Source organism: Muscardinus avellanarius (assembly GCF_963383645.1).
Source record: "Muscardinus avellanarius genome assembly, chromosome: 22".
Classification (NCBI taxonomy): Eukaryota; Metazoa; Chordata; class Mammalia; order Rodentia; family Gliridae; genus Muscardinus; species Muscardinus avellanarius.
The window spans coordinates 16,197,333-16,223,358 of record NC_137808.1 but is presented as its reverse complement, the minus strand read 5'-3'; the positions used below and the strand labels follow the sequence as shown (position 1 = coordinate 16,223,358).

Below are 26,026 nucleotides of genomic sequence, written 5' to 3'. Positions count from 1 at the left end.
CATCTTTTATTTTGTGGGATGGAACCCAGGATCCTTCTACCTCCGGGCTACTTTCCCAGATCTATTTTATTTTTCATTTGTAAATAAAGCCTAAGTTGCCTAGGTTGGTTTTGAACCTGTGATCCTCCTGTCTCAGCCTCCCAAGTACTGGGTGGTAAGTCGGGTCCCTCCCCTGCCCCTCGTGATCTTGCAGCGGGAACAGGAGGTGGAACCCTGGGAGCCGGAAGCGGAGATATCGCGAGACTCCAGGTGCCACGAGACATACCTGAGATCACGCGACTGCGGATGTCGCGAGAGAATCGGCGTGCCTGTACAACATCGGCACTTCTGATCCGCACGTGACTCAGCCGGCCGGGACTCTGCGCAACTCTCCAGACGTGTGGCCCGTCGGTCCCTTCCCCAAGGCCGCTGACTCCCCGGAGGGAGCCGGGTTGGGTCCCAATAAAGCAGCGGCCTCTGATAACCCGGTTGGTGTTTCTACCTTTCTCCTAAACCCCCGATCTCTATTTTCAACTTTTCACTGGGATCACAAGCATGCGCCACAATGCCCAGCTTCAGGCACCTTTATTATTATTTTTCCATTACACATTATCTTTTTTTTTTGTGTGTGTGTGGTACTGAGGATGAAACCCAGGAGCATTCTACCTCCGAGCTCCACCCCTAGCCCTATTTTTTATTCTTTATTTTGAAACAGGGTCTCACTGAGTTGCAGAGGGCCTCACTGAGTAGCTGAGGCTGGCCGCGAACCGTGATCCTCCTGTCTCAGCCTCCCAAATGCTGGGATTACAAGCGTGCGCCACCACACTCAGCTACAAATTACCTTAAAGTATTTATCTTGTAAGTTCATGACTGCACTGTGAAACCCGAGTGGAGATTAGGGCACTCTGCGGGCCTGCGTGCGGCTGGCCTTCCCTGCTGTCATTTGTTTCGTACTGGGGATTGAACCCAGGGATGTTCCACCTCTCAGCTTCACCCCAGCCATTTTCATTTTTTTCTTTTGAACCAGGATCTCCCAGAGTTGCAGAGGGCCTCACTAAGTTGCTGAGGCTGGCCTCGACCCTGTGATCCTCCTCCTCAGCCTCTCGGGTACAGGGATCACAGGCGTGCTTGTGCACGCCCGGCTTTCTCTTATTTGGAATCCACAACCCAATTTCCCCCTTCCCCTCCTTCGTGACACGACTCCTGGTTTGTTCCGCTTTGAAACCAACCACACAGACAACAGGCAAACAGACTAGTAGCCTAGTTGATATTATACTGTAAAATCGAAGTGTCTTAAAGTGCCATCTTTCCTGAGGCATGGTGGCGAACACCTGCCATCCCAGCACTTGGGAGGCTGAGATGAGAGGATCGAAGGGTCGAGCCCAGCCTCGGCCAATTTGCAAGACCCTGTGTCCAAATGAAAAATAAAAAGGGCTGGGGCTGTAGCTCAGAGGTAGAACAGCCCAGGGTTCCACCCCAGAAGTACACACATGCACACGCACACACGCATGCACACACGTACACACACACACGCGCGCGCACACACACGAGTCCCATCCCTTCCGGCGCCGCCCCGCCCCCGCCCTTGAACCCCAGTGACAAATGGTAAACGCCTCGCCACAGAAGCTGTCGCTGTGACCAATCCGCTGGGGGGTGGGGGAGAAGGTTTTAATTTTGACAACTAAATGACCTTTGACAAATGACCGAATCAACACTCTAAGCAAGCGGCCCTGATAAAATTCAGGCAGCTTTCCTACTTTGATGAGAAAAATTCATCTTCGCCCTGTGGTGTCAAGCGAGCCGTTGCCAGGCTCGGGGGCCCATGGCTACCTGCCCGCGGGGCCCTGCAGAGCCGCCTGTCCCCGTCACGGGGCCACTGAGGCCTCTCTGCTCCTCTTCTCATTAGCGACGGATTATTTATTTATTTGTTTGTTTGTTTCTGTACTGGGGATTGAACCCAAGGCATGCTACCTTCAAACTATACCCCAGCCCCCTTTTAATTTCCACTTATTTATTTATTTTTGTGTCATTGGGGATGGAACCCAGGGGCTTTTTCTACCTCCGGGCTACACCCCCAGACCTAATTTCTATTTTATTTGGAAACAGGGTGTCACTAAGTTGCTGAGAGCCTCACTCAGTAGCCGAGGCTGGCCTCGAACCCGCGCGATCCTCCCGTCTCAGCCTCCCAAGTGCCGGGATGACAAGCATGCGCCGCCACGCCCGGCTGGGCCCCCTTTATAAACTTGAGTTTGAAACAGGGTTTCCCTAAGTTGCTGAGACTAGCCTCGAACCTGTGACCCTCTTGCCTTTGGCCTCCCGAGGGCCAGGATTACAGGAGCACGCCACTGTGCCTGGCCCCGAGGAAGGTTGTCCAAAGTGGAAAGCTCGGGGTGTGCAGTCTGGAATTGTTGACTTTGTAAACAAACCGACGGCAACGAATCACACTGACTTTTTAAATAAGACACACATCATATCAGGTCTGTATTTGTGCCAAGGGGGGAGAGAACATTAAAAAAGGTGGGGGACGTACGAAGACAGGAAATGCCTCCGAGTCGAGACTGCAAAAGGGGCTTCCTGTGCGGAGGTGCGGATGCGTTTCCTTGACCCGAAGCCGGCTGATCAAAATGTCAAATCAAAATCATGAAAACTGCAAACAGGTGACATAGTCGAGCGGCCTCCTCTCCCGCCTGCGCCCCCGGCCGTCATGGGAGCGACCTCGGGACCAGGCCCCTGCGCGCGGGGCGCGGTCATGGCCGCCAGCGATGGAGCGGGGTGTGCAGGGAGGTGGCGGCGCCGCCCTTTCTCCAGGAGGAAGCGACGGACCCGCTGATGGCGGCGCCTGCTTCTGCTTTGTACCGAGTCGGATTCCAAGCAGGCGGCGGGTCCATTCCGCGCGGCCTCTGCGATGGAGCCGGGCTGTGCCAAGCGGTTCCCTCTGGTGGGAATGCCCTGCCCGCCCCTGGGTTCGTCCTGGAGATGGAACCCAGGGGCGCCCTATCTCTGAGCGACACCCCAGCCCGATTTCTTATTTTGAACCAGCATCTCACTAAGCTGCCGAGGCTGGTCTCTAACCTGTGATCCTGCCTCCTCAGTGCGGGGATTCCCGCGAGCGCCACCGTGTGGGCTGCCTGGGTATATTCTCTGTCTTTAGGAGGGGCCTGGGAGCCAGGGCACCCCGGGGTGGCAGGTACACCCAGGGGTGGTCCAGCGCCAGGAGCCTGGGCTCCCTCAGGGCCGGGCCAAGGAAAGCAGTGAGCCTTGGAAGGCCCGGGGGTCAGGAAGCGCTCGACACACAAAGGTGCTGTGTGCCAGGCCTGGCGGCTGGGAGGTGGAGCGCCCCGGCCAAGCTGGGCCCCGGGAAGCGACGAGGGCGGCGCGGGCTCTTCTCGGCCTCTGTCTCCCTCCCGGTCTAAGCTACTAAGACCCCAAATGAAACTAAACCAACTATGACCCCATCTCCCTCTTCCTCCCCGGCTTCCTGCCTCTCCCCACCCCTGGCTTCCCATCACGAGGTCTGACTTCCTGTCTCCCTCCTGACCTCCTGCTTTCCCCTCCTGCTTCCTGTCCTCCCCCCTCTGGCTTCTGGTCTCAATGTCTGACTTCTGTCTCCTTCTGACTTCCTGTCTCTCTGACTTCTTGTCTCTGACTTCCTGCTTTCCTCTCCCGCTTCCTGTCTTCCCCTCTCTGGCTTCCGGTCTCAATGTCTGACTTCTGTCTCCTTCTGACTTCCTGTCTCTCTGACTTCCTGTCTCTGCCTTTGACTTCCTGTCTCTCTCTGACTGTCTCTGACTTCCTGCTTTCCTCTTCCGCTTCCTGTCTTCCCCTCCCTGGCTTCCGGTCTCAATGTCTGACTTCTGTCTCCTTCTGACTTCCTGTCTCTCTGACTTCCTGTCTCTGCCTTTGACTTCCTGTCTCTCTCTGACTGTCTCTGACTTCCTGCTTTCCTCTCCCGCTTCCTGTCTCCTCCTCTCCGGCTTCCTGTCTCAATGTCTGACTTCTGTCTCCCTCTGACTTTTGTCTCTGACTTCCTGTCTCTGCCTTTGACTTCCGGTCTCTCTCTGACTTCCTGTTTCTTTCTCCTGCTTTCTGTCTCCCTGTTTGTCCAGCTTCCTGTCTCATCTTGAACTTCCTGTCTCTCGCTTCCTGTCACCTTTTTCTGCTTCCTGTCTTTCTATCTCTCTCTCTCTTGGGCTTTCCGCTGTCTTTCCCTCGCTCTAAAGCCGTATATATGGACCGTGCATAAAGTCCACGGTCCACACTGATCAAAACACATGATTGCCTGGGAAGCTGAGACAGGAGGATCATAGTCAAGGCCTGCCTCAGCTATTTAGCAAGGCTCTCTTTCAAAATAAAAACAAGCCAGGTGCGGTGGCACATGCCTGGGATCTCAGGACTTGGGAGGCTGAGACAGGAGGATCGCAGATTCTAGGCCAGCCTCAGCAACTTAGTGAGGCTCTGTTTCAAAATAAAAAATAGAGCCAGGCGTGGTGGTGCACACTTGTAATCCCAGTAGGAGGAGGATGGCGCAGGTTCGAAGCCAACCTCGCCTACTTAGTGAGGCTCTCAGCAACTTAGTGAGACCCTGTTTCCGAATAAAACCTAAAACAGGTCTGGGAGTATAGCCTGGAAGTCAAAGGCCCCCGGGGTCCACTCCCAGTACCATACACAAAAAAATAAACAAAAAATAAAAAATAGGACCGGTAGAGGAACTTAGAGGTAGAGCAACCCTGGGTTTAATGCTCAGTACCAGAAAAAAAAAAAAAAAAAAAGTTCTGGAAATGGCCGTCAAGACGCGTAAGTGAACTGGAGGAGCCAGGCACCAGCACCACGCAGGAGACAGAGCTCACATCTGAAGAAGGCACGTATCGGCACAGATGAGTCCGGTCGTCACCACGCTGGACAGAAAGCACAGGCACCGCTAGCGTGTGACGTCAGAGCACAGAACAGCCGGGCGTGGCGGGCACGCCTGCAACCCCGGCACTCGGGAGGCGGAGACGGGAGGATGTGGGTTCGCGGCCAGCCTCGGCTACTTAGCGAGGCCCTCGGCAACTCAGTGGGACCCGGTTTCAAAATAAAGAATAAAAAATAGGCTGGGGGTGTAGTCGGAGGTACAATGCCCCTGGGTTCCATCCCCAGTACCACAAACAAACACACACACACACACACACACACACACAGACACAGACACACACAGAACAGTGTCACACAGCTACAGCTACACACATAAATGGGAGAAGTATTCATATTAAATTCCAGCCGGGCGTGGCGGTGCGCGCTTGTCATCCCAGGACTCGGGAGGCTGAGACGGGAGGATCGCGCAGGTTCGAAGCCAGCCTCGGCTACTGAGTGAGGCTCTCGGCAACTTAGTGAGAGTCTGTTTCCAAATACAATATAAAATTCCAGACCGGGGGGAAAAAAACTAGCAAGCAAACGCACGAGTTTACAGATACTATCAAGTAAGGGAGTTCTCCATGAAGTTTTATTTTGCATTTTGAAATACCATCTGCCGAAGGTCTCGCTTTGTTGCTGAGGCCGACCTCAGACCCGCGAGCCTCCTGTCTCAGCCTCCCGAGTACCGGTGTGCCAAGCATGTGCAACCGTGCCTGTGTCCAATCGTACATTTCTATAGCTCGGATCCCACGCTAACGACTGGCTCCCCCAAAGGAGCGTAGTCATCAAGAAAATATGAAAATACAGGCAGTAATCTAGGAAGAACTGCGCACACGGAGGAGATAGGAGTATGCAAGATATTCTAAAGATTCTCACACTGAGATAAAATGCAATCACTTTTGTACTTCCCTGCGTTCTTCAGCACGACGGAATCTCTAATTTTGTTCGTTTGTCTGGATACTGAGAGCCCAGGCGCAGTCTAACTCTGAGCTACACCCCAGCCTTTTTATTTTGAAACAGGATCTTGCGAAATCGCTGAGACTGGCCTCCAGCTTGCAATTCTCCCGTCTCAGCCTCCAGAGCACTTATCTTTGATTATATTCATTCATTGTGGTCCTGGGGAGCAAATCCAGGGGGATCCAACTTCTGAGAGACACCTCCAGCCCTATCTTTTATTTTTTATTTATTTTTATTTTTATTTGTGGGTCTGGGGATGGAACTCAGGGGCAGTCGATCTCCGAGCTACACCCCCAGCCCTATTTTTTATTCTTTACTTTGAAACCGGGTCTCACTGAGTTGCCGAGGGCCTCGCTAAGTAGCCGAGGCTGTCCGCGAACCGCGATCCTCCGGTCTCAGCCTCCCGAGTGCTGGGGTGACGAGCGCGCGCCACCGCGCCCGGCTTTATGTTTTGATTTTGAATCAGGGTCTGAGTTGCAGAGGGCCTCACTAAGTGGCTGAGGCTGGCCGCGAACCTGCGACCCCTCCATTCTAGCCTCCTAAGTACTGGCTTAAAAGGTGTGCGCCCCACGGCCAGCTGGATGACAAGACCTCAGTCCCGTGGAGAGGCGTTGCCGGGCCGCGCTCTCGCGCCCTGGCCGGCTCTCCCATGTGTGCGCCGTGCGTGCGCGTGAGCGTGCCGGGCGGCACCACCAGCTCATGTCAACGTGTGGGTCTGCTTTCAATTGCGCTGGAACAATTCTACCTGATAAACAAAAACAGATCCGAATAACCTTTGGCAAGCAGCATATTTTTGAAAGAAAGAGAAGGTCCGAAGGAGCTGGCTGGGGTATTGCTTAAGCAAACAAACTCGGCCGAGCCAAACACCACGGTGCACATCAAAGCCCCTGGAAGGGCACCCCGTGAACCGCGACGCTGCAGGAAGGACGGGGAGGGGGCCTGCGCGGGCTGGGGCACCCGCCATTCCCCACCGCTGCCTGCTGCCAGCTCTTTCTCTTCTTGCGGTGCTGGGGGTCGACCCCCGGGCGCTCTACCGCCCAGCTACACCCAGCCCTATTTTACTTCTTAGTCTGAGGGAGGGTCTTGCTAGGTCACTGAGAGCCTCGCTGAGGTGGCGGACGCTGGCCTCGAACCTGCGATCCTCCCGCGTCAGCCTCCCGAGTCCTGGGGTGGCAGATGTGCGCCACCACGCCCGGGGGCCACCGACATTTAGTGAGAGTTGCAGGGTCAGATGACAGAACTGTGCTCACAGAAGGAGCGGGCAAGCCGGACGTGACTGTCGCGCCGCGGATCGCCAGGGCTGATGGGGCCGGCGAGGCGGGTCCCCTTCCTCCCTCCCCGCTCCGAGTGCGTCCCTCTGGAATAGAGGGGGACCCGTCTTCAGTCAAGAGCGTCCAAGTAGCTGCGCTCTCCTGCTAGAACCTCTAAACAAGCCCCCAAAGCCCCCGCCAGGCACTGGCCCTGAGCTGGCGGCAGCGGCAGGGACCCGGGCACGCGATGGCCCGGCCGGAGTCTCTGGACGGGGCTGCTCTCAGGACCCAAGACTCGGACGGAACTGGGGCGGCCGCTGTGCGGCTCGGGCACGTGGCGGGGGAGAGGGCTGGCCGGCGAGGGCGGCGCAGGCTGGTGGAGCCGGCGCCCAGGGCAGCTCGGGCCCGGGAGGTGAGAGAAGGGCCCGGCCGCGGAACAAATCTCGAGCTGTTTCTTTTGTAAGAGTCACACGAGAAACAGCTGAATGCCAGCTCAATTACACACACCAAAGCACGCAAGCTCTCTGTAGAAGCCAGGCACGGGGCGCACACCTGGATTCCCAGGACTCGGGAGGCCAAGGCAGGAGGAATGCAGGCTGGAGGCCAGCCTCAGCAACTTAGTGAGCCGCTCAGCAACCTGGAAAGACCCTCTTTCCAAATAAAAACTAAAATATAGGGCTGAGGGTGTAGCTCAGAGGTAGAAAGCCCCCGGGGCTCCATCGCCAGGGCCGCCCCTCCCAACACAAATACCAATGAGCTGGGAGTGGTGGCACAAGCCTGTCATCCCATTAGTGAGGAGGCTGAAACAGGAGGATCACAGGTTTGAGGCCAGCCTCAACAACTTGGCGAGGACCTCCCTCAGCAGCTTTGTTGTGAGCCCTTATCTCTAAACAAAAAAATAGTGCTGGGGATGTAGCTCTGAGGTAGAAGACCCTTGGATTCAATCTCCAGTGCCAAGAGGAGGAGGAGGAGGAGGAGGAGGAGGAGGAAGAGGCAGGAGGGGCTGGGAAGTGTGGCCACCCTGGCCACAGGTGGCCTCGTGAACGCGCAGTGACACTTTGGTCGCCAGGACTGCGGGAAGGAGACGCTCCTGGCAGACAGTGTGCCAGATCCAGGGATGTACCCCATCCCTTCCTGGCCGGGACTGAGAATTCCAGAGCAGATATGCCAGCGTGCAGAAAACAGGAAAAGGCCGGGCACGGTGGCGCCCGCTCGTAATCCCAGTACTTGGGAGGCCGAGGCAGGAGGATCGCAGGTTTGAGGCCAGCCTCGGCAGCTTAGCCAGGCTCTCAGCCATCTCGTGAGACCCTGTTTCCCACATCCAAATAAGAAATAAAATTGGGCTGGGGGTGTAGATGGAGGTGGAATGCCCCTGGGTTCAATCTCTAGCGAGCGCACACACGTGCACACACGCGCGCACACGCGCGCACACACAACACACCCTTCAAGTTTTGCTCTATTTCGGAAGTTGCTGTAGGTCTCGCTAAGGTGCTGAGGCTGGCCTCCAGTCTCAGCCTCCCATGTCCTGGCTGGGACTGCACGCCCGTGCCCCACGCTGGCTGGGCCCAGGACCCTCGTTCCCACCCGTGGCCAGCACCCCAAGGGTTAAGCGGTGCGCTGCCCGGCCGGCTCCCACCACAAGTATGGTTCCCATTAGCCGTGCTGGCTTGGCCACGGGCCCTCTGGCGGCCGGCCCTCTCTCCCTGCCCCTCCAAAGAAAATACCAGGATCCACACAGAAACCGGCGCCCCGCCCCCGCCGCTCACCCCGTCCTCAATCAAACAGGCCCTTCAACTCCTGACCTTCCGCCCGTCACCCCAGCCACCCCAGCCCGGGTCGCCCGGCAGCAGGAGAAATGCCCGCGGCGGCCGGGCGCGGAGCGCATGCCTGTCATCCCAGGCCTCGGGAGGCTGAGACAGGAGGACGGCGGGCCGGAGGCCAGCCTCTGCAGTTTAGCAAGACTCCCAGCGACCTGGCGAGCCCCTGTTTCTAAAGAAAAAAAATAAAAAGGGCTAGAGGCGTAGAGGTGTAGAATGTCCCTGGGTTCAATCCCCAGTACCACAAAACAAGAGGAGAAGGAAGGGGGGAGGAGGAGGAGGAGGAGGAGAGGAGGGGAAGGGGGAGGAAGAAAGGAAGAGGAGGAAGAGGACGACGAGGAAAGGAGGAGGAAGGGGAGGAGGGAGAGACAAGGGAGAGGAGGAGGAAACAACGAAAGCAGTGGTCGTGTCAAGTGACAGAGCTATGGGGAGCCGGGACGCAGGGCTCTGCCGCTCCCTGGCGGGCCAGTAATCCCAGGAATACCCGCCCCTCAGTGACTTAGCGGGACCCTGTTTCCAAATAAAGTATAAAATAGGTCTGGGAGTGTAGCCCGGAGGTAGAAAGCCCCTGGGTTCCACCCCTAGTACCACCTCCACTCCCCCCCACAAAAAAGAAATATAATCTTGGGAGCTGATAAGTCGGGTCCCTCCCCCACGTGATCTCGCAGCGGAACCCTGGAAGCCAGAAGCGGTCGTGAGACTCCAGGCGCCTGGAGACTCCAAACATCGCGAGACTCAGGATGCCGCGAGAACCGGCGCCTATAAAACCCCGGCGCCTCCCATCCCCGCGTGACTCGGCCGGCCGATCGGGACTGTGCGCGGCTCTCCGGACGCCGCCGTCGGTCCCTTTCCCATGGCCGGCTGAGTCCCCGGAGGGGCCGGGTCTGCATAAAGCAGCGGCCTCTGATAACCGCTTGGTGTTTTTACCTCCCTCCTAAACCCCGAACTCCATTTTCAACTCCTCAGGAGCCGGGCGTGTGGCGCACGCCTGGAACTTGGAGGCTGAGACGGGGGATCACAGGTCCTGGGCCCGCCTCAGCTACTCAGCGAGGCCCTCACTGACCTAGCGAGACCCTGTTTCAAAATAAAATAGGGCCGGGGCTGTAGCTCGGAGGTAGAATGTTTCTGGGCTCAACCACTTAAACTGAATATTTGTAATTCTTTTGTGGGAGAAATAAATCAACAATAAAAATACCATCCATATCGCACTAATCGTTCACAGGCTTTGATTATAATGACGGCGAGAAAGGGCACGCGAGACGGCTCATTAAAACAGACGCGGGCCCACTTTCATGTGAAGTTTGCTAAAACCCTGCATTCTATCTAACACGTGCTGGGTTAAAATCCATTCCAAGCCGGGCGTGGTGGCGCACGCTTGTCATCCCCGCGCTTGGGAGGCGGAGACAGGAGGATCGCGCGGGTTCGAAGCCAGCCACGCTGGTTTAAGAGACCCTGTTTCCAAATAAAAATATAAAATAGGTCTGGGAGTGTAGCCCGGAGGTAGAAGGGCTTCCAGGAACCCCAGTACCACCAAAAAAAAAAAAAAAAAAAATCCATTCCAAGCCGGGCACAGCGCTCGTGAGGCTGAGGTGGGAGGGCTGCAGCCTGGAGGACAGCACACGGTGACCCCTTAGTAAGACCCCGAAACAGAAACAGAAGTGGCTGAGGGTGGGTGCCGGAGGTAGAGCGTCTCTGGGCCCCGTCCCGGGAGCACCTCGAGCGCTACGCCAGGCACCGTGGCGCACGCCGATGGTCCTAGCACTTGGAAGGCTAAGGCAAGACGATCCCAGGTTTGAGGCCAGGCTCAGCAACTTAGTGAGACTCTCTGTCTGTCTGTCTGTCTGTCTGTCTGTCTGTCTGTCTCTCTCTCAGACTGTGGATTGAACCCAGGAGCATTCTACCTCTGAACTACACACCCCCAGCCCTGCTTTTTTTTTTTGGGGGGGGCCTCCACCCTGCAACCCTCCTGGCTCAGCCTCCCAGGCATTAGGCACGTTTTAATGGGGATCACAGGAGGTGGCAGGCAGCTGCTGTAGCGTGAGAAAGGGTGCTTGGACCTGCTGGGCCCCCGCTCCGGGGTGCAGGCTGCATGGGGTTGCTCCAGGCTAGGTGGGGGGCGCCGGGCGCAGACTCACGGCCAGGGGCTCCGGGTTTCCCGCCGGCCCTTGGCCTCCGGCTCAGGCCACTGCTGCACTGAGACGCCCGGCGAAGCCTCGGTCGCCCTCCAGGCTGGGCGCCGACGTGCCGCATCCGAGAAGCGGGGCCCACGCCACCGTCCAGCATCCTCTGCCCAGCATGGGGCCGGGCCCCCACCCGCGAGCACAGACAGGTCCCGCCTCTGGCAGCTGCTGGGAGCAGGCAGAGCGCAGACTGCGCCCATCCACCCGCCTGGGCCCGGCAGGGTCTGTGGCCTGTCTGTCCAGCAGGGGAGCCTGCCGGGGCCTGCCGGCTCACCTTTCCCGGCCCTTGAGGCCTCGCGGAGCCCACAGCTGCATGCAGGTCACAGCAGCCCAGGCGTAAAGGTCCCGGAGAGCCCTCCCGTGGACCCGCCATGCCGCTCCCCCGAGTCACCAGGAAGGACACCAGATAGCCAGACCGCCCTCGGCCCGGAGGCGCCTTTCCACCCAAGACTGTCTTTTTGTTTTTCCTACTACGGCACTGGGGATGGAACCCAGGGACATTCTACTTCCAAGCTACACCCCATCTCGATTTTTTTTTTATTCTTTATTTTGAAACGGGGTCTCACGGATTTGCTAAGGACCTCTGTAATTTGCTGAGGCTGGCTGCAAACCTGCGAGCCTTCTGTCTTAGCCTCCCACGTACTGGGATTACGAAAGTTTGCCCCCTCGCCCACCAGAGACCCTGCTTTGTTTTTTCTTTCTTTCAAATAGGGCTGAGGGTGTATCTCAGAGGCAGAATGCCCCTGGGCTCCATCTCCAGCATTGCCAAAAAGGTTTAAAAAATAAAAATAAGAATAAAGAAAAAGGATTGAAGTTGTAAGAGGCAGAATGCCCCTGGGATAAATACCCAGTACCAATAAATAAATAAGAATGAAAAACAATTAAAATTAAAGCCAGGCAAAGTGGCGCATGCCTGTAATCCTCGCAGTTGGGAGGCTGAGACAGGAAGATCACAGGTTTGAGGCCAGCCTCAGCAATCTAGCAAGACCCTTGGCAACTCAGTGAGACCCTGCTTCAAAACGAAAAATAAAAGCCGGGCGCGGTGGCGCACGCTTATAATCCCAGCATTCGGGAGGCGGAGACCGGAAGATCGCGGTTCGCGGCCAGCCTCAGCTACTCAGTGAGGCCCTCTGCAACTCGGTGAGACCCTGTTTCAAAAATAAAAAGACTAAAAAATAGGGCTGGCGGGGGGGGGGGGTGTCAAGATTTTAGTCTCCAAGACTAAAATCTTGGAGATAGAATGCCCCTACGTTCCATCCCCAGTACCGCAAATAAATGAATAAATAAATAAATAAATAAATAAATAAAATAAAAAGGTCTGGGGCTATTGCTCAGAGGTAGAACCCCCGGGTGCCAATAATAACCAGAAGAAGAAGCGAACCATTGAGCTGCCCAGGAGGTGGCGGGTGGGTCAAGGGCGAGCTGCGCGTCCTGGGTCCCTTCCCCGCACGCCGCCCACGTCCATGCCCGCGGCCACCCTGCCTTCTCTGTCACCACACACCTGGCGTTTGGGGCAGTTTGGGATGCTATAGCCCCGAGAGCCGGCCACCACTGAGATGGTTGCTCGCCTAGAGCCAAGGGGTATTCTGATGGAGGGGTCCCCAATCCCCTTCGCCATTCAAAGGATTCTGGGTCAACAAGGCTCCTTTCTTTCTCGGTGGTGCTGGGGATTGAACCCAGGGGTGTGATAGCTCTACCCAGCTCTTTTTTGCTTTTGAAATGGGATCGCGATACTAGCTGAGGCCGGCCTCCGATCTGTGATCCTCCTGCCTCGGCCCCCAGCACTGGGATCCTAGGCGGGAGCCACCAGGCCACGCCCGGCTGCAAGGTGGGGTCTGAGCAGAGGACCAGGAGAAAGTCAGGCAAGACGGACCTTGAGCGCAGGGATCTCCACGCTGTCGCCCAAGCTGACGGAGCCCGAGAGGACGGTCCCGGTCATCACGGTGCCCTGTCCCTTGATGGAGAAACAGTGGTCCACGGCCATGAGGAACGGCCCCGAGGGGTCTCTCGTCGGGATGGAAATCTGGGACTTCAGGAGCTGGAAGAGAGAGGTCGAGGTCACAGGCTGCTGGAACAGGCGGGTGGCTGGACGCAGCGATGCACGCCTCAGCCTGACTCGGGAGGCTGAGACCGGAGGATCGCGGTTCGCGGCCAGCCTCAGCTACTTAGCGAGGCCCTCAGCAACTCAGTGAGACCCGGTTTCAAAATAAAGAATAAAAAATAGGGCAGGGGGTGTTCAAAGCCAGTCTGGGCAATTTAGCATGAGGCTCTCAGAATTTAGCAAGACCTTATGTCCAAATAGGAGATAAAAAATTGGGCTGGGCGTGGTGGCGCACGCACGTAGTCCCAGTTTTCGGGAGGCGGACACCAGAGGATCGCGGTTTGCAGACAGCCTCAGCTACTTCGTGAGGTAAGAAACCCCAGGGTTTGAGCCGGGCGCGGTGGCGCACGCTTGTCATCCCAGCATTCGGGAGGCTGAGACCCGGAGGATCGCGGTTCGCGGACGGCCTCAGCTCCTTAGCGAGGCCCTCTGCAACTCAGCGAGACCCGGTTTCAAAATAAAGAATAAAAAAATAGGGCAGGGGGTGTAGCTCGGAGGCAGAATGCCCCTGGGTTCCATCCCCAGACCCGCAAAAAAAAAGAAACCCCAGGGTTCAATCCCCAGTACAAAAGAAAGAAAGAAAGAAAGGACAAGCCCACACCATTTGTGCAATTTTGCTTCTTTCAGATTCCATAAGAATCAGGAAGAATCCGGGAGGGAATGTTCGGGAATGTTCGGAAGGCTGGGCCTCGTGAGGACTCAGCCTTCTGGAAAAGGGAGCGTCTACACAGGTGTGGTCTGAGGTGTGGGTCAAAGCTTCTTTCCATCTTTTGGGAGGGGGATTGGGGACTGAACCCAGGAGTGTTCTGCCATCAAGCTATACCCCTAGCCCATTTACTTATTTATTTGTTTGTTTGTTTGTTTATTTATTTATTGGGTGGCACTGGGCTTCCTGGAAGCCCTTCTACCTCCGGGCTACACTCCCAGACCTATGTTTACATTTTTATTTGGTAACAGGGTCTCCTAAGCCAGCGCGCGCGGCTGGCTTCGAACCCGCGCCATCCTCCCGTCTCCGCCTCCCGAGCGCGGGGATGACGAGCGTGCCCGCCACGCCCGGACAGTTGATTCTTTTTATTTTCTTTCTTTTGCCTCCTTCCCTACCTCCATCCCTTAATTAATTAATTAATTTAGTGGTATTAGAGATTGAGCCCAGGGGCATTCTATCTCCAAGCTACGACACCGTCTATTTATTTCATGGTACTAAGGATTGAACCCGGAGACATTCGAGCATTAAGCTACCACACACTCAGGCCTGGTTACTGTTTTGAACCAAGGTCTCGTTAATTGGCTAAAGGTCTCGCCAAGTTGCAGGGACTGGCCTTGAACCTGTGATCCTCCTGTTTCAGCCTCCCAGGCACGGAATCCCAGGCGTGGTGCCAGCTTTCTCAGGAGATGAGGAGGCGCTCCGAGTGAGCAGGGAGGTTACAGGATGGCGCCCTGAGCCTCTGCCTCTGTTTGGGCAGACGGGGCAAAGGGCCACGGGGCTCTAGCTGACAGTACCTCAATGAGCTCTGGAATACCCTGCGGAGTTTCAGTTTCGGGGGCCTCTGGTCCCCCAGGCTTGGCCGCCACGGGAATAATTGGTGCACCCCGGAACCTGAAACAGAAAAACAAACACTGAGTTTGGGAGGCTGAGACAAGGAGGATGGCAGGTCCACAGGCAGAGACACGAAAACAAGTTCGAATCCAGCCTTGGCAATTTACAGAGGTCCTATCTCAAAATTAGAAATAAAAACCAGGCACGGCACTGCACGTAGAACCCAAGCTGGGCGTAGTGGCTCACGCTTGTCATCCCAGCATTCAGGAGGCTGAGAGCAAAGGATCGTGGTTCGCAGACAGCCTCAGCTACAAAGTGAGGCCCTCGGCAACTCAGTGAGACCCTGTTTCAAAATAAAGAATAAGAAAATAGGGCTGGGGGTGTAGCTCGGAGGTCAAATGCCCCTGGGTTCCATCCCCAGACCTGCAAAAAAAAAAAAAAAAAAGAAAGAAAAAAAAAAAAAAAGAAAAAAGAAGCAGGTTTGGTGGTGCGCACTTGTAATCCCGGTACGTGGGAGGCTGAAACAGGAGGATTGCAGGTTTGCGGACAGCCTCAACTATTAGGGAGACCCTTTGCAACTCAGTGAGACCCTATTTCAAAATAAAAAATAAAGCCGGGCGTGGTGGCGCACGCTTGTCATCCCCGCACTTGTGAGATGGAAACAGGAGGATCGCGCAGGTTCGAAGCCAGCCACACGCGCTGGTTTAGGAGACCCTGTTTCCAAATAAAAATGTAAAAATAGGTCTGAGAGTGTAGCCTGGAGGTAGAAGGGCTTCCAGGAACCCCAGTACCACCAAAAAACAAACAAAACAAAATAAAATAAAATAAAGCCGGCGGGTGTGGTGGTGCACGCTTGTAATTCCAGCATTCGGGAGGCTGAGACAGGAGGATCGCGGTTCGCAGACAGCCTCAGCTACTTAGCGACGCCCTTTGCAACTCAGTGAGACCCGGTTTCAAAATAAAGAATAAAAAATAGGGCTGAGGGTGTAGTTCGGAGGTAGAATGCCCCTGGGTTCCATCCTTAGTACTGCAAAACAAAACAAAACAAAACAAAGAATAAAAAATAGGGTTGGGTGTCACTCAGAAGTAGAATGCCCCTGGGTTTGATCTCCCAATACTTGAGAGTCTAAGGCAGGAGTATCGCCAGTTCAAGGCCAGCTTCATCAACTTACTGAGACTGTGCTTCAAAATAAAAACCACAAAGGGCTGGGGGTTCAGCTCAATGGTAAAATGCCCGCGGGTTCTGTCCCCAGTACTACAAAAATAGTAACAATAGTAATAATAAAAAACACTGGCGTAATCCCAGCATTCAGGAGGCTGAGACCGGAGGACCATGGTTCGCAGACAGCCTCGGCTACTTAGGCCCTTCGCAACTCAGTGAGACCCGGTTTCAAAATAAAGAATAAAAAATAGGGCAGGGGGTGTAGCTCGGAGGTAGAATGCCCCTGGGTTGCAACCCCAGACCCGCAAAATAAATAAATAAATAAATAAGTAAATAGTGGAGGAAGGCCCGATATTCCAGAATCATCGCAGTGGGGTACTTGCTCCCAAGCATGGCTGCTTCCCCATGACTCTGAGGATTCCTTTTCTTGCCTGTCACTTCCTGCTGTGAGTGGAGTATTTTGTGGGCTACAGGGCACACACCGTTCTCCATCTTACTAGTTCATTATGAAGAGTTTCCTGGTGAATCAGTGCAGCGGTGGCGCCGGCCGTAACTCCCTCGCCAAGCCTGTGGCCAGATGCTTTGACTTCAACTCGATCGCGGCGGGGCTGCCGCTTATCGAGGCTCAGAGCCTAACTCATCCGCCCCGAGGCGTTGCCCATAACCTGGAGCCAAACTTGAACCCGGTCCCTCCGACTCAGAAATCTTTTTTATTTCCTGCCTGATAGGTCGGGTCCCCCCACATGACCCGCAGTGGGGACAGGAGGCGGAACCCCGGAAGCCAGAAGCGGAGAAATCGTGAGAATCCAGGTGCCTCGAGACTCCAGGCATCGCCGGGCAGACTCCAGAGGTCGCGAGAGAATCGGCACACCTATGAAACATCGGTGCTTCTGCTCCGCCACGTGACTCAGCCGGCTGACCGGGGCTAAAAGCAACTCTCTGGACTGCGTGGCTCGTTGGTCCCCGCCCTCACGGCCGCTGACTCCTGAAGGTGCCAGGTTCTTGATTAAAGCCGTTGTTAATAACCTGGTTGGTGCTGGCCTCCTTCGCAATCTCCCCAAACCCTTACTTTCAACATTACACCACCCTCTTTTTTTTTTTTTTTTGTACTGGGGATTGAACTCAGGAGCGCTCTATCTCCGAACTACACCCTCAGCTTTTTTTTTTTTTATTTGTACTTTGAAACAGGATTTCGCTAAGTTGCTGAGGCTGGCCTGGAAGCTGGGACCCTCCTGTTTCAGCCCCCCAAGCCCTGGGATTCCAGGGGCGCCCTGAACCTTTGCCTGCTGACCTTCGTGCTGGGCAGGGGCCACAGCGGCGTCACCATGGGCTCCGCAGTGGCAGCTGCAAGCGTTACAACCAAAGCATACGTCGGTCTTGTCCACGGCAGAAGCCGGGCAGCGCTTGCTGTGAGAGCCCAGTCGAGGGCCCGGGAAGGGCAGACTTCTAGGATCTGGTGTCAAGTTAGGAGCGGATGAGAACTGTGCAGAAGCTCAGCCCAACCAGACGCTCTGCAAATCTGCGGCACGTTAGACCGTGCATTACAGAGGGCTCTGGCTTTTGGTTTTTGTCTCTTTCTTGGGGATTGAACTCAGGGGCATTCTACCTCTGAGCTACACCTCAGCCCCATTTATTATTATTATTATTATTATTATTATTACTATTACTATTATTATTATTTTGGTGGTACTGGGGTTCCTGGAAACCCTTCTACCTCTGGGCTACACTCCCAGACACCCATTAATTTATTTGGAAACAGAGTCTCTTAAGCCAGCACAGCTGGCCTCAAACATGGGCGATCCTCCTGTCTCCGCCTCCCAAGCGCGGGGATTACAAGCGTGCGCCACCGCAACCGGCTTCAAATTTATTATTTTATAAAAATTTGAAACAGGGTAAATTGGTGGCGCTGGCCTTAAAACCTCTGATATCCCTGTCTCAGTCTCCAAAGTACTGGGATTAGAGCCACCCCACCTGGAGAATTTTTCAAATTAAAAAAAAAAAAGATCGTGAAGCAATCTACAGATGTAGAATGCCTCTGGGTTCAATCCCCAGTACCTTCAATTAAAAAAAATAGTAAAGAGAGAAGAAAAAAACCACCGACTCTTTCTGGGCACCAGCACAGGGCTGGCCCTGGATCCCGGCTTCTCCTGGGGGGGGCGGGCTTGCGGGGCGGGGGGATCCCGGCTTCTCCTGGGTGCAGCGCAGTGGGGGCGCAGAGCCTGAGTTCAGGCCTGAGGAGCAGGAGGAAGAGCGGAGGCCGCCGCCATCCAGCGCACCCAGGCGGCCCCGGCCCCGCCCCGCCGCCCAAGTCAAGCCCAGCCACACGTGCCGGCTCCGCAGCCGCCCTGAGCCCCAGGCTGAGAGGGACGAAGAGGGGTAAGAACTTGCAGGGAGAATTCCAGCGATTAACCATAAAGCTTTCGGAAATTGAATTATTTTTATCCAAACCCTTTTGGGCAACGCACTCGCTGGGTCGGCGTCTGGCCCTTTCCCAGGTTCCAGCAGAGCGTTCCCGGCTTGTTTCCTAAACCTGCTGATGCTGAAGCATCCTGCATCCCGGCTCCGGAAGGGAGGCGAGCTGGGCAGGCCCTGGGCAGGAGCCGGGCCCAGGAGCGCAGAGGGCACCCCGCAGCTCTCAGCACAGGCAGCGGGCTCCCGCCTCCCAGCTGCAGTGCATCAGGATGCTGGCCGAGGGCCAGATGTGTGGACTCTGCCGGCAGCTCACAAAAACAGTCCCAGATAAAAGGGGAAAAAAAAAACAAAACATACGCACACGAAAACCTACAGGCCACACGAAAAAAATCCAAACAAATAGAATATACAATTCAGATTCAGGAAACATTGTCAAAGGAGCCCACGTTAGCCTACTGGGGCGGAGCACACCTGGAATCCCAGTACCTGGGAGGCTGGGATAGGAAGATCACGGGCTCGAGGCCAGCCTCGACAACTTAGTAGGGCTGTCAGAAGCCTAGCCAGATCCTGCTTCAAAAACGAAAAAACAAAAAGGGCTGGGGGTGTAGCTCGGAGTTGGAAGGCCCCAGGTTCAATCCCCAGCACCTTTCCCCATCCCTCCACAAAAAGCCAACATTCACCAAGTTTTTGCCCTGGTATTTATATACCAGATGCAAAACTACTCCAGGTCAACTGTTACTTTTATTTCTTTTTCTTTTTCTTTTTCTTTTTTTGCAGGTCTAGGGATGGAACCCAGGGGCATTCAACTTCTAAGCTACACCCCTGCCCTATTTTTATTCTTTATTATAATTATTATTATTATTTTATTTTTTGGTGGTACTGGGGATGGAACCCTTCTACCTCTGGGCTACACTCCCAGACCTATTTTATATTTTATTTGGAAACAGGGTCTCCTAAGCCATCTTCAAACCTGTCTCCGCCTCCCAAGCGTGGGGATGACAAGCATGCATCACCACGCCCGCCCAGCATTATTCTTTATTTTGAAAAAGAGTCTCACTAAGTTGCAGGGGGCCTCACTAAGTAGCCATGGCTGTCCGTGAACCGCGATCCTTCAATCTCAGCCTCCCAGATGCTGGGATTACAAGCATGTGCCACCACGCCCAGCTTTTATTTCTTGTTTTGAAACAGTCTCCCTAGGTTGCTGAGAATTTTACTAACCCTCCCGTGACTTCAGGAATCATGTATCTAATCAGGAATCTAGTGCAATGTCAAGCACATAGTAGGTGCCCACCACAACAACTATTAGTACCTACTGTGTGTCAGGCTTGCCGTCAAGTGCTTCCGCAGAACACAGGCTGCGCGGCTAAGCTTATGAGCTCCATTTTACAGAGGAAATGTCAGCTTGGACACAGAGACACTTACCGAAGACCACAGAGAACGAGGAGGCCCACCTTCTAAGAGGCCGCCCGGCAGTCAACATCGCATGGAGATTAGCATTCTCCCCAGTTCCAGCCCGGTAGGCAGGCCCAGGGAGCCCCAGGCAGAAGGCCTTGGCTCTGACAGAAAGCAGGAAGAAAGCCGGGAAACACCCATGCCTGCAATCCCAGTATTTGGAAGGCTGAGAAAGGCTGAGAAAGGAGGATTGCAGGTTGGAGGCCAGCCTCAGCAACTTAGCAAAACCCTCTTTCAAAATAAAAAGGGCCATGGCCGGGCGTGGTGGTGCACGCTGGTAATCCCAACACTTGGGAGGCTGAGACAGGAAGACGGCACAGGTTCGAAGCCAGCCTCGGCTACTTAGTGAGGCTCTCAGCAACTCAGTGAGACCCTGTTTCCAAAGAAAATAGAAAACAGGGCTGAGAGTGCAGTCCGGGGGGTAGAAAGCCTCTGGGTTCCACCCCCAATGCCACCAAAAATTGATAAATAAATAAAAAGGGCCGGCAGTGTAGCTCTGAGGTAGACCGCCTCTGAGTTCAATCCCTAGTACTGTAAAATAAATAAATAAATAAATAAATAAATAAATAAATAAATAAATAAAAGCAAGAAGGAACACGAGGGAAATATGGAAGAAGATGTATCAACGATGCTGTCAGATGATAATATTTAGTGGGAAAATAAACAGAAAAGCCTAGAACACCAAACAGTGTCAATATGGCGATAAGAAGTCCCTCGGATTATGTACACGTGGCCACGACTGACAGCGAACCGAGGAGAAAACGTTTTAATTTGATGCATTGGGAAGATTGCGGGTACATTTTTATCTTCTATTTTGATTTCTGTTAACATTGATAAATGCTTATGCAAGGGTAATTTTAAATGCTTTCAGAGATAAAAAGAATCACAAAGAAAAACAATCACAGAGTTTGACTGCATCAAAATTAGAAACTTCTGCATGAAAATCGAAGCCCATCAGGACGGAAGGGCAGGGAGCGCACAGGCTGGTTTGTAGCAGCGACTTGACGGCGCAGGGCGAGAGGTCATCCCTAGGAACACCCACGTCCCAGGAAGCTGGAAGGCTGCACATGCAAGCATAAGTGACCAGGCCCTGGGAGGCTGAGGCAGGAGGATCGCAGGTTCAAGGCCAGCCTCAGCAACTTAGCCAGACCCTGATTCCAAATAAAAAACACAAAGGGCTGGTGGCTGTCATCCCAGTACTGGCAGGCAGAGACAGGAGGATCGAAGACTCAAGACCAGTCTCAGCGACTTAGCCAGACACTGAAAACAAAAAACAAAAGCAAGCCACCAGCGGGTCGCTGTGGAGCATGCCTGTAATCCCGGTACTTGGGAGGCTGAGGCAGGAGGATCGCAGGTTCAAGACCAGCCTCAGCAACTTAGCGAGACCGTGTTTCAAAGTAAAAAGGGGTAGTAGGGTAGCTCAAAGAATGCCCCCGGGTTCATCCTCAATACAAAAAAAAAAAAAAAAAGAAAGAAAGAAAGAAAAAAAAGAAGAAATATACTGTATTTACAATCGCATCTAAAAGAATTACATATATAAATACTTTTAATCTAACCAATGAAGTAAAACTAAAAACTACAAGAGGTTGCTGAAAGAAATTAAAGAAAAGCTAAATAAACAGAGAGATGACCAATGTTCATGGATTGGAAGACTCGGTGCTGTTAATATTGCAATACTACTCAAAGCTAGTTTCAGATTCTTTTTTTTTTTTCTTTTTTGGGTCTGGAGATGAAACCCAGGGGCATTTTACCCCCAAGTTACACCCCCTGCCCCATTTTTAATTCTTTATTTTGAAACAGGGTCTCACTGAGTTGCAGAGGGTCTCACTAAGTTGCTGAGGCTGGCCGCGAACCACGATCCTCTGGTCTCAGCCTCCCGAATGCTGGGATGACAAGCGTGCGCCCCCACGCCCGGTTTAGCTTCAGATTCTGAATAATCCTTTTCAAAAAATCCCGACAGCTGGGCTAGGGGTGCAGCTCTGTGGGTTAATGCTTCCCTAGTCTGTGTGAGGCCTGGGGTTCCAGCCCTAGCCTCTGAAAACAAACAAAAATATTCCAACAGTTTTTTTTTGTTTGGTAAGAATGAAAAAGTGGATCCTACTTTAGAATTATTTAGAATTGAAAGGGACGAGCCGGGCGCGGTGGCGCACGCTTGTCATCCCAGCATTCGGGAGGCTGAGACCTGGAGGATGGCGGTTCGCGGACAGCCTCAGCTACTTAGTGAGGCCCTCTGCAACTCAGCGAGACCCGGTTTCAAAATAAAGAATAAAAAATAGTGTAGCCCGGAGGTCAAATGCCCCTGGGTTCCATCCCAGACCCGCAAAAAAAAAAAAAAAAAAAAAAAAGAATTGAAAGGGACCCCAAATATCCAAAGCAACCTTGCCAAAAAAACAAAAACAAAAACAAAAACAAAAACAAAAACAAAAACAAACAAACTAGAGCCAGGCGTGGTAGTGCACACCTGTAATCCCGGTACTTGGGAGGGTGCAATAGAAGGATCACGGGATCACGGGTTCGAGGACAGCCTCAGCAACTTGGTGAGACTTAGTTTCAAAATAAAAAAGGGCTGGTGGTGCGGCTCAGTGGCTCGGTGGGAGACTGCCCTGGGTTCAAGCTCCAGTGCCACAGAAGGAATCCCCAGTGTTAATTTGCTCTTGAACGCGTGAGCCCTCCCGAAGGCCCTGGCAGTGACAGAGCCGGCGCCGAGTGTTTACGCAGGAGCTGAGACCTGCTCCCCCTCTCCTGACAAGTAAATAAAGCGGCAGGGTGATCAAATAACTCACCAAAAAAGAAGATATAATTTTTTTATCTCCCTTTTTACAGTCTCATATCCACTTCCGCCGGGAATAACGAAGTCTGAATTCTTATGCAACGGTTATCTAAATGTGTCGATTTTATCGGATTGATGAATTCAGCTAACAAAAGGCGGCGCTAGGAAATCTTTTATGACATATTCGAACCATTCGCGGGGCCGGAGCTTTAATTTAAACGAGCCCAGAGCTCGGGGGCGAGCTGCAGGTGCTGGGTGTGCAGAAGGGAAATCGTGGAGAGGGCCGATCAATCTTGACGGCGGAGACAAAACCCCCTCCGCTGACTTGCCCTCCGCAGGGAGGAGGCGCGGACCTGGCGGGCATTGTCTAGCTGCATAGCCCGGCGGCGCATCCTGTCTCCCGGAGACGGAAAGGAAGCAGGAGCGAGGGCGCGCCCGCCATGGCCACCCCGCCAGGATCCGTGGTTACAGCTTGGGACTTAGCTGCCACCTGACTCGACTCTCCGTCCGGTCCCGCGGCAGTAATCAGAACCAACTGCTTGACTAGGCCCGCTAGTTTCCTGGCCAGAACCCTCCCCCCGCCAGGCACAGTGGCGCACGCCTGGCACCCGAACACCCGGGAGGCCGAGGCAGGAGGATTGCAGGTTGGAGGCCGAACTCGGCACTTAGTGAGACCCCCCCCCCCAACAAACAGGGCCGTTCTACCTCCAACGTGTACCCCAGACCTTTTTATTTCTTAGGTATTAGAGATTGAATCCTGACGCGTTCCGCCTCTAAGCTCCACTCCGGCCCTAATTACTTATTACTTTACTTATTTATTTTTGTGGTACTGAGGATGGAACTCAGAGGCATTCTACCTTTAATCTGAGGGTATCCTCAGTCTAATTGTGTGTGTGTGTGTGTGTGTGTGTGGTACTGGGGGTGGAACCCAGGGGCATTCTACCTCTAAGCTATACCCCCAGCACTATTTTTTATTTTGAAACGAGGTCTGAGTTGCCGAGGGCCTCACAAAGTACCTGAGGCTGGCCATGAACCCGGATCCTCCTGTCTCAGCCTCCGGAATGCTGGGATTACAAGTATGCACCACCATGCCCGGCTTTCCTCAGTCCAATTTCCTTCCTTCCTTCCTTCCTTCCTTCCTTCTTTCTTTTTTTCTTTCTTTCTCTCTTTCGTGGCACTGGGGATGGTACCCAGGGGCATTGTACCTCCAAGCTGCACCCCCAACCCTATTTTTCAGTATTATTATTATTATTATTATTATTATTATTATTATTATTGGTGGTGGTACTGGGGTTCCTGGAAGCCCTTCTACCTCCAGGCTACACTCCCAGACCTCTTTTTTACATTTTTATTTGGAAACAGGGTCTCCTAAGCCAGCGCGCGCGGCTGGCTTCGAACCCGCGCGGTCCTCCTGTCTCCGCCTCCTGAGCGCGGGGATGACGAGCGTGCACCACCGCGCCTGGCAAGTATTTTTATTTTTTGAAACAGGGTCTCACTGAGTTGCCAAGGGCCTCGCTAAGTAGATGAAGCTGTCCGCAAACTGCGATCCTCTGGTCTCCGCCTCCTGAATGCTGGGATTACAAGCGTGTACCACCACACCCGGCCCAATTTTATTTCTTAATTGGAAAAAGAGTCTGGCTAGATTGATGAGAGTCTCACTACGTGATGAGGCTGTCCTTGAATCTGCCATCCTCCCGTCTCAGCCTCCAAGGTGCTGGGATGAAGGTGCGTGCCACCATGCTTGGCCCCTAGCCCTATTTTAGTCATTATTTTGAAACAGGGTCTCGTAAGTTGCTAAGGCCTTGCTAAATTGCTGACACTGGCCTTGAACCTATGATCCTCCTGTCACAGCCTCCCAAGTATTAGGCTGACAGGTGTGTGCTACCACATCTCCTTGAGTTTTGTTTTGTTTTGAAAACAGGATCTTACTTGGTTTCTGAGAGTCTCACTACTTGCTGAGATTGGCCTTGAATCTGTGATCCTCTGGTCTCAGACATGTGCTATTATGCCTGGCTGTGTGTGTGTGTGTGTGTGTGTGTGTGTGTGTGTGGTACTGGGGATGGTCCCAGGGGCATTCTACCTCTGAGCTACACCCCAGCCCAATTTATTCTTTTATTTATTCTTTTTTTTATTTTTTGAGGTACGAGTGATGGACTCCAGGGGCATTCTACCTCCGAGCTCCACCCCCAGCCCTATTTTTTATTCTTTATTTTGAAACAGGGTCTCACTGGCTTGCAAAGGGCCTCACTAAGTAGCTGAGGCTGTCCGCGAACCGTGATCCTCGGGTCTCGGCCTCCCGAATGCTGGGATCACAAGCGTGCGCCACCGCGCCCGGCTTATTCTTTGATTTTGAAACAAGGGCTCCCTGAGTTGCGGAGGGCCTCGCTCAGTAGCTGAGGCTGGCTGCGAACCTGCGCTCCTCCTGCCTCGGCCTCCCAAGTCCTGGGATGACAAGGGTGTGCCACCGCGCCTGGCTTTATTTGTGTTTTTGAAACAGGGTCTCACTAGGTCGAGGAGCGTCTCACTACTTGCTGAGGCCGGCCTCGAACCTGCGATCCTACCATCTCAGCCTCCAAAGTACTAGCAACGCAGGCACGAGCCACCACGTCCCGCTTCTGCCTCTTCCCAGGAGCCTTTGCCCTACAGGCTGCACCGGGCTCGGGCCCAGGCAGGAGCGCTCCCTTGGGCAGGTGCACAGAGCTGCCCGGCCGCGCCCGAAGCGGAACAGCGCCCCCCACTCACTTGGTGCTCTCCAGCGTCCTCTGCATCTTCTTGGTCATCTTGTCGATGGCGGCCTGCCTCTTCCCGTCCTCCAGGAGGTCGATCTTGTTCAGCACGACCACCAGCTTCTGGCAGGCGATCTGGCCGATCACCAGGCACTCCGCGGACTGGGTCTGCATCCCTTTGGTCACGTCGATAACCAGCATCATCAGGTCGATGATCTGCGCCCCTGGGAGGAGAGAGAGAAGGCGAGCTTAGCAAGGGGACAGGGAAGGGGCGGGCGCCTGGGAGGCTGGAACAGCACGATCGATCGTGGGTTCGAGGCCAGTCTCGGCCACTTAGCGAGGCCCTTCAGTAACACAACACACCCTGCTTCCGAATAAAAAAATAAAATAGGCCTGGGGAAGTCGGGCACGGTGGTGCAGACCTTTCACCCCAGTACTTGGGAGGCGGAGACAGGAGGATAGCAGGTTGGAGGCCAGGCTCAGCAGATTTAGCAGGGCCCTCAGCGAGTTGTTTCAAAATAAAAAAATAAAAAGGCCTGGGGGTGTGGGTCAGAGGTAAAACACCCCTTGGTTCGACCTCCAATAACCTGGGTTCAGTCCACCAAAATAAAGAGATAAAATATAAAGCCGGTAGAAGGGCACTGGCAAAGCCTCAGGAGCGGGGAGAAGGTGAAACCGTGGCCCCCCCAACAGAGCTCTTGCCCAGGGCCACCACGGCCCACACTAGCTCGGCCGAGCACGGGCACCGTGACCTAAACCCATGCCTCCACTAGTGCCAGTCCTCCCATTTGGC

At 54.1% G+C, this 26,026-nt stretch overlaps 1 protein-coding gene across 5 annotated transcripts in view; it reads right to left on the bottom strand.

The window, feature by feature from the left end:
- EEFSEC (eukaryotic elongation factor, selenocysteine-tRNA specific) overlaps positions 1-26,026 on the bottom strand; it is a gene marked incomplete at both ends in the record, with an annotated part of 101,619 nt that overhangs the window by 32,044 nt on the left and 43,549 nt on the right. For 3 of the 5 annotated variants that reach the window (XM_080718110.1, XM_080718111.1, XM_080718113.1), the window contains 3 exons: positions 12,947-13,111; positions 14,675-14,771; positions 25,250-25,457. In XM_080718110.1, coding sequence (XP_080574236.1) covers positions 12,947-13,111; positions 14,675-14,771; positions 25,250-25,457 — 470 coding nt within the window. The remainder of the gene's footprint in view (positions 1-12,946; positions 13,112-14,674; positions 14,772-25,249; positions 25,458-26,026) is intronic. The other 2 variants (XM_080718112.1, XM_080718114.1) reach the window with 1 other exon arrangement.